At 38.2% G+C, this 8425-nt stretch overlaps 1 protein-coding gene across 5 annotated transcripts in view; it reads right to left on the bottom strand.

The window, feature by feature from the left end:
* Positions 1–2831: 2831 nt before the first annotated feature.
* Klhl15 (kelch like family member 15) overlaps positions 2832–8425 on the bottom strand; it is a 44865-nt gene continuing 39271 nt past the window's right edge. For all 5 annotated transcript variants that reach the window (XM_052732648.1, XM_052732623.1, XM_052732638.1 and 2 more), the window contains one exon: positions 2832–8236. In XM_052732648.1, coding sequence (XP_052588608.1) covers positions 7127–8236 — 1110 coding nt within the window. In that variant the 3' untranslated portion in view covers positions 2832–7126. The remainder of the gene's footprint in view (positions 8237–8425) is intronic.

The raw sequence follows: 8425 nt of genomic DNA, 5'->3' as shown, positions 1-8425 counted from the left end.
CAGTATCTGTCCTTAGTGCACAGTTAAGGGTATGATGCAGAAGGCAGTTATCATCACATACAGAAATGGTGAGGTGTAGGTATCCACAAGATGCCATTTTAAGACTGAAGGATAGAAGTTTTTAAATGATGAGAAAATGTTTGTTACCAGGATGGTTTATGAAGGCCAAGAAAGGGTGAGCCAAGAGGGAACTGGGTGTGGGGTGTGGGTAGAAAGGCAATGAGGCTGCTTGTGGAAAGCATGTGGCTTGCATAGCTATATAGTATAGGATATAAGGCACTGAACAGGGTGTTGGGGTGCAGCTCAGTAGCAGAGCTGCTGTCTAGCAAGTGCAAGGTTCCATCCCCAACAGGGAGGGCAGGTCAGAAAGATGAAAGGCTTTACATGGCACACTAGTGAGTTGGGACCTTACTCCCAAGATGAAGGGCGATTATTGAAGAATGTTCAATCTCAGAATCAGATTTCGCTTTAGAGAGCTCTCTCTGGCAGCAGTGTATAAAAGAGAATATGGAAGCTGATCAGAAACACAATTCAGGAAGTCTAGTAGGAACCATCAGGGCTTGAACTAGACAAGTATGGCTTAAGAAGATGGCTGAGAGTTGAAACGTGGCACAAAACCAGTGTGATGGCAGACCTGTATTCCCCACACTAGGAAGGCTGAGGTAGGATCATCCAGAATTCAAAGCCAGCCTGGGACACATAGTGAGACCGTCTCAAAAACAAAAACAAACAAACCTGGAGATGGGTGAGAGAACTCACATATTGGGTGAGGACAATGCAGATTTCTGCCTTGAACTACCACAGGTAATGGCAGAGCTACATCCATAATCCAGGCAAAACTGTGGGCCAGATGTGAGAAGGGATGCAGTACTTTGAAAAATAAATGTCCCCCAGTCTCAGGCATTTGAACACTTGGTTCTCAGTTGGTAGTGCTGTTTGGGGAAGTTCAGGAGGTGTGGCCTTGCTGGAGGAATTCTTCTGTTCTTGGGTGGGCTCTAAGAGTAAAAAGCCTGTGCTCCGTCTAAGCTGTTCTCTTCTACTTCACGCTTGCATTTGAAGATGCGAACTCTCAGCTTCCTACTCCTACCACTATGACCATGCTTGCTGCCATGGCCCTTGGCTACCACGGACTCTCATGCTTCTGGAACCATAAGCCAAAGTAACTTCCTTAAGCTGCCTTTGGTCATAGTATTTGATCACAGCAATAACAAAGTAACTAATACAGGAGATAAACATGTTCCGTTTGCTATGCCACTGAAGGACATGAGGAATGTTCAGGAGTTGGCTCAAACCCCAAGTTGAGAAATGTGGATTTGCCAGACAACAGAACTAAAGTTTGAAGGGAAGCTGTAGGTGTGTAGGAAGTGTGTAGATAAAGAAAGCAGAGCTAAAACCCCAGGAACTGTCACCTCTCACTCCTCTAACTCCTTACAGCACTTGCCTGTCACCTACATGAACGTGCCATGCTGCAGTGAACACTGAGCTCAGGGTTTACTGTGAACATAGTAACAGTAACAGCTAGCCCTGAGGGTCTTTTCATTCGAGGCAGTAAGAGAAGGTGTTTATATGCAAGGAGACTATGATCTAGCCACAGAGAAAGAATTCTGTACTACACTATTGTGCAAAATGAACGAAATCAAGAGACACAAATGGGTGGAGTGTAAAAGAGGCAACTAACTCACTGGGTGGAAATACAAGTTTCAAGGGGAAGGTGTGTTATTTTTCCATTGCTGTGATAAAATACCATGACCGAAGAAAATTATAGGAATGTTTTGAGCTTACAGTCCCAGAGGATTAGAGTCCATGGTGGCAAAGCAGAAGGAGCAGGCATATGGATAGAGCAGAAGCTGAGAGCTGAGGGCTTCCATCTCTATCTACAAGCAAGAAACAGAAAGCTCACTCAAAATGGCAAGTCTTTTGAAATCTCAAAGCCTGCCATCACTGACATACTTTCTCCAACCAGACCACACACCCTTGGGACCAGGTATTCAAATGCCCGAGATTATCGGGGGACATCCCCTTCAAGCATCACAGGAGCATCTGAGTTGGGCTTCATAAATTAAGTGGGCTGGCAGGGAAAGGGAAAGACAATTTGAGGCTGGAGATGAATACACTGAAAGATAACAACAGAATGTAGCAAGGATATAGGAACAGAGTGCAGGAAGTGATGGAGAGAAACGCTGGAAAATGGTCTGAGTGAGTCAGGTCCTTTGGAATCCTGCTGAAGTTTCTTAGGACTTCATGTGAAAGAAGGCGTGTGTGTGCATGGACACGTACCCAAGACTTCTGCCTATTTTCTAAGTTAAGGAACACCTTTAAGAACAAGAAGGAGCCGGGCGGTGGTGGCGCACGCCTTTAATCCCAGCACTCGGGAGGCAGAGGCAGGCGGATCTCTGTGAGTTCGAGGCCAGCCTGGGCTACCAAGTGAGTTCCAGGAAAGGCGCAAAGCTACACAGAGAAACCCTGTCTCGAAAAACCAAAAAAAAAAAAAAAAAAAAGAACAAGAAGGAAACATCAGAGAAAACCTAAAGCTCACCAACTGCAGTTGAGGGCCGTATATGCCTTTTCTCGGTTCTAGTATTTCTATTCTGTAAAACTGAAAAAAATCTTGTTAGTGAATCTTTAATTACTTGGCTTTATTATATCATTTGCATTGCATAGAAGAATATAAATAATTTCACTCTAATGCTCTCACTTGATGCTCTTCTGCTGAAAACACTGGTAGAAATCACACTTTTCTTGGCATGTTGAAGGATAATAAAGTATACTATTTATTAAGTTATTAGTGACTTAAATGTGAAAGATTAAATAAAAGACTAAATAATCAGATAAAGACTTAGTTTTAAAGATTAAAAATATTTTATTTAAACTTTTCTTCATAAACACTTTTAACTTTTTTTCAATTTAAAAACAGAATGGATAGCATAAACATGTTGAATAGATTATATCCACGGCTTGGGAAAAATTACCTGACAAAAAAATGTAAAGGCTTTCAAAACAGGTATAAAAGGCAAACCTTAAATTATTCTAAGATTTTAATATCGGCCCTAGGATCATTTGACTACTGGCCCCAAAGGTACCTAAAGGTCGAAATATTTTTCTATAGACAAAGTATGCCCAAGAGTATAGGGCATATGCAAATTAGGTAGAAAAGAACCTTTCTGATCACCTCTTAGGAACAACCCTTTCAGAAAACAAACACCCAATCCTTACTGATATACTGATTAGTAACTTTCAATGCAGTTGTTCCCAAAGAAGTCAAAAGGAACCCAAGAATTCTAAGAGGGAACAAAGCTGATGGCATTCTCAATGTTACTCACGTAATATTGGGAGTTATACTGATATAGTGAAAGGATAGGATTTCCATGAATTATCTATTCCAGTCCATGCCTAGGGGGTATTTGAAGTAATAAACTCTCAATAAACTAATTTTTCAGGACTTTAATTTTAAGATAAATCTCTTTTTAGAAGATATTTATTCCCAAACCGACTCTAAATGTAATTAAACAAATGTATGGTCTCTCAAAAATGTTCAGAATACCAAAAAAAAAAAAAAAAAAAAAAGGAAAACGTGGTAGGCAAACAAGCAAACTGGCACTGGCAGTTTCACTGCCGTACGGCCCTCAATTCTTTCTAATTTACACTACTGTCTATGTTGTTGTACTTCAGTCTAAAACTTTTAAATTATGTATTCTCCAAAGAGCTAGTCTCTTTTGAGAGATAGCTTATAAACTGAAATAACGATTTATATTATAAACTGAAATGTTATGACCTACACCCACATATACATATATAAAAATAGTCCCACAAAACGTTTGACATGTTTTTATGCAGCTCAAATAATTTGTTATAAAATATTTTAAAGCTTAGTTTCATGTAATTAAGACAAAACTCTCCATTTTACCACTTCTTCCCCACACAAGTGTGTGTGTGTCCTTTACTGTGACTCAAGCAAGCTTCCCAGAATGAGGTGTCCAAAGGTGCTGCTTTAAAAAAGATAGGAGAAGGGCTCAGTAAGTATTTCACAATTAGAGTAACACTCACACAAGGTAGAGCAATGAGGAGGACACAGAAAAAGCTATCAAAGAAAGTTAATCATTCTATAATGCTTTGCCTTTTAGAAACCAGTAGCATTTCTTCCAATACAAAACCTTCAACATGAGAATCTTGTATTTTATGAAAAGGCTGTAGTGCAAGGATTTTCTTTAACATCAAAACTTAGAAGGTCAAAGACATGTAAGAAAATAAGTGGTGCCAACTAAAATGCAATTAAAGAAAACTGGCTACTTTTTGTGAAGTCTAGTATTTAAAATGTAAAGTAGAAGATAACACATTTAAAGATCCTAACAGTTAAACCATATAGTTTCAAACCACTTACTGAGCTTTTCCAAAATAACTGTCTTGTTCATATACAATGCATATAGACAAAGTGGTTCCAAATGAAGCACAGAAAAGCTTGAAAAAACTCTATGAAAAATTTTCATAGTTTAGTATAACAAAAATAAATCTCTTGCAGCTATTAAACCATAATTTTAAAAGGGAATGTAAGTTATTTGTTGATTTATAATCTAAATTAGAACTACAGTTTCCTCATACATTCAGAACCCAAGCAATATCAATTAGTCTTAAAGCTCAAAACTGATTACTGCTAAGATTATAGTCAGACATGACTTACGTGATGCTGAACCCAGAATTAGTTCAAGTTAAGATTTCATGAATTTTCTGAAACAATCGTTGACCTTGGCCTTGTATCTTCAAAATGGAAGACCAAGAATAGTCAATTGTTTATGCAGATGTTAACCTACACAGGACTATGAAGTTGATCAAAGCAATTAAAGAGAACTGCCACTGGAGTGTAAAGCCTTTGATACGGGTACCCTGTCTGATATCCTTTTCTTGGTCATTGCCAACAAAAGATATCAAGAAAAATAATGAAGACATTATTTTCTTTAAAGAAACAGATATAGGCCGGGTGGTGGTGGCGCACGCCTTTAATCCCAGCACTCGGGAGGCAGAGGCAGGTGGATCTCTGTGAGTTCGAGGCCAGCCTGGGCTACAGAGCGAGTTCCAGAACAGGCTCCAAAGCTACACAGAGAAACCCTGTCTCGAAAAACCAAAAAAAAAAAAAAAAAGAAACAGATATAAAATTCTAAGTATATTAGAAAAAAATTTGATGGATAACCTAATTTATAGTTTCCAAAAGCAAAATAATCAAACTTATTTTTAAAATAAAAAAACCTTTACCCACATTCTAAGGGAAACTCAAATACCAAATTTTATTTTCAGAAATCAGAAATAAATGAAAGGCCACCTAATGAAAATGGAAGAATCACACACAAAAGAAGCCACTATTTTGATTCCTGAAAGGAAAAAAAAAAGGTTTCTTTAGAAAGTATACCTGACACTTTCTAAAACTCTAAAACCTCTGGTTTTAGTTTTGAAAAATCAGGCCTTATTCACACTATGAACTGCGGCATGGGAGGAGAGAGGGGGAAGAAATCAAAATCTTCACATTTCCATGACTTCACACTTTCATTTTATGTTCAATGGTGCCAGCAGCAAAAATAAAACAAAACAAAGTAACTACAAAAATTTATACAACAGCAGCCATAGAAAAGGCATTGCAATATTGCACCAAAATCCACAGATCTGGCAAGCTATGCCAGTATAAGATTTAATCAGCTACAGACTGCTCATGAGAAAATGGCATCAGTTTGAATAATCCACTCACAGATCACTCTTCATTTTGTCAGCTATATTTCTTTCCTTCGCATTTGAAGAGTTGAAATGTGCAGTTGATCCTAAACTATTTATTATAAATGCCTTTAAAACAGCTATTCAAGAATCATTCCAAACTTTCTGGTGACTATCCTTCATGCTAGTAGCTTCCAGAAACTAAAAAGACGCTGAGGGTTGATCTATCTCTCTAGTGCCACTGAATATTTTGTACAAACTGATCAAGCAGATATAACATTATAACTAATTTCTCATCCCTCAGTCAGAACTGAGTTCAAACTGTGTAAGAGTTGCTGCTCCACATTCATCACCTGCAGCAGTCTTACTGAATAGAAACAATGGGAGTTGCACTTACTTTTAAGGGGCTTTTACTTAGGAGTCTGGTATTACTTAACTTTTCTTTAAAAGTGCTTGCATGCTGCAGGGTCAGAGCTTGACACAGGCCACTCTGATTCTCACTAAAACAGGGTAACCAACATTAAGCAGACTGCAAAGAAAAATATTTTCAAACAAGAAAAAACATCCATTGATATGAAATATTAATCTTTAGTTTTGAAAACAAAATGTAAAACACTAGTTTTTTTAAATCCATACATGTTTCAGAAATATTAATTTAAATTTTACTGAACCAGTATGGACTGAAGATAGACTACTTTGATACTGAATGAGGACTCCAGTTATTTTAACTTTCTAAAAACATTAATACATTAAAGACATTACATCTAAATTTCAACAAGTATGGCAAACTGTATGTGCAAGTGCACTAGCTTAAAAATATAGACTCCTAACCACGCATAAAAGGATGTGTCTTATATATTTATACGATGGATGTGAGTATGGATATGCTTTCACTAACACAATGCAGATAAGAGAAGGCAGCTTAGAAATAGTGTTCTGATATAAAAAACTTTTGTAGAAAATTTAAATTTTTGCATTTTCAGCAAAAAGCCATGCAAAAAGGTCAAGAGTTTTAAACTTTTAACTAATAAACCAAAACATATAGCAGACTAAAATAATGTCCAAAAGAGTTCAGATAGAGAGGGACTGAAATCACATCCAGTGACACTTACTGGGTCTTCTCTTGGAAGATGCACAAATCCTACACTAACATCTGAAAGAAATGTTTAAAGCAGAAAATCAACTTCCCAGGTAAGTGGAGCAGTGAATAAACTGCTTCTGGAAGTAGTTTCAAGAGCTAGCGCTTTAAATGAACTTATTGCATGAGTTTGAGGCCACTGAAAGGAAAAGAAAGATGCTAGCACAGAATGAAAACTTACAATATTCGACCAATGGCTTTGATAGTAAAACTGGTGAGGTTTTTCTTTATGTTTTAAACTACTTTATCACAAATGCTTTATTTGCCTTGTTTTTTTATGGGAGAAAGATATCGTCAGTTGCAACGCCTAACCTCATCCAGTACATAGTCCGGAAAGTGTAGGTTGCACACCTGCAAACCATCCAGCTTGCAGGGCATCCGAGGGTACTCATCTTCCTTCCACTTATTTTCATCTGGGTCAAAGGTGAGAATGGAATCACTATAATGACCATTATAACAAAGGCCTCCAAGGACCATTATCTGTTTGTCCAGCACAGTCACACCATGGCCACTTCTACCAATTGGCATGGATGCCAAGATGGTCCACTGATCAGTATCTGGGTTGTACACCTCTGTGGAAGGGCAGCCCTGAGATTCAAAAGAGGCCCTCAAGATCACGCAGACACCACCAAAGACATAAAGCTTGCCGTTATAAGATATCATCTTGTGAAAGCATCTGGCATAATTCATCTTGCTCTTATTCTCCCAGCAGTTGGTGACTACTTGAGTTCTCCTGGTCCGCTGTTCTATGGTCCCTTCTTTACTGGGGTCAAACACACATACTTGTTTAGATGTGGAAGATGAAGTGATTCCTCCAGTGATAAACAACTTGTTATTGAGCACTGTTCCCTCATGTCCGTATTTGTTAACTGGATAAGGATCTACAAATTCCCATTTATCATTAGTGATATCATATCTCTCTGTTGAGTAGAAAGTCTCATCTCTTGTTCTGCCTGCCACAGCATAAATAAACTTCCCAATAACACCAACAGCAAATTCTGAACGGGGTACAGACATGTCTGCCATGCGCAGCCAAGAATTTTGTCTTGGATCATACCGGAACACTTTCGAAGAGGCATGGAACTCGCCATCTGGGCCCAGCTCTTCTCCCCCTAACAGGAATACAAAATTATTGACAATAGCAAGACAGTCGGGCCTGAGAGGTACTTGGGGTCCCTCCAGTTCCCACCAGACTCTTGGTTTCTTTAGAAGAAGTATTTTACTATTAACCATGCTATGTCCAATCATTCCTCGGAATACTGTAGTTTGAGGTTTGGCAGAACGAATACGGCTTGATTTCATGTCTAGCAAGGGCTGCTGGTGAACATTCTGGAAGTAATTCAATGCTTGGTCAACTTCATAGCGCAGCTGTCGAGAGTATCTATAAAATTCTGATGTTTTAACCTAGGAATACAAGTAAAAGAATTTAACCAAAAGAGGAACCGTGAATGTAAAACAAGCTATCAATGCCTACTAAGATGATCAAGATATTATCTTAAGACTCCTTTGCTAAAACTGCTTTTCCTGACAAAATTATTTCCTTTGTTTTCTACAAAGCTTTTTCATTGTGTTTCTTTTTGTAACTTGCATTTA

This window comes from Peromyscus californicus, unplaced genomic scaffold, assembly GCF_007827085.1.
Source record: "Peromyscus californicus insignis strain IS unplaced genomic scaffold, ASM782708v3 Scaffold_10__1_contigs__length_136768540, whole genome shotgun sequence".
Lineage (NCBI taxonomy): Eukaryota > Metazoa > Chordata > Mammalia > Rodentia > Cricetidae > Peromyscus > Peromyscus californicus.
Note: the sequence above shows the minus strand (reverse complement) of the source record. Positions and strands in the feature narration are given on the sequence as shown.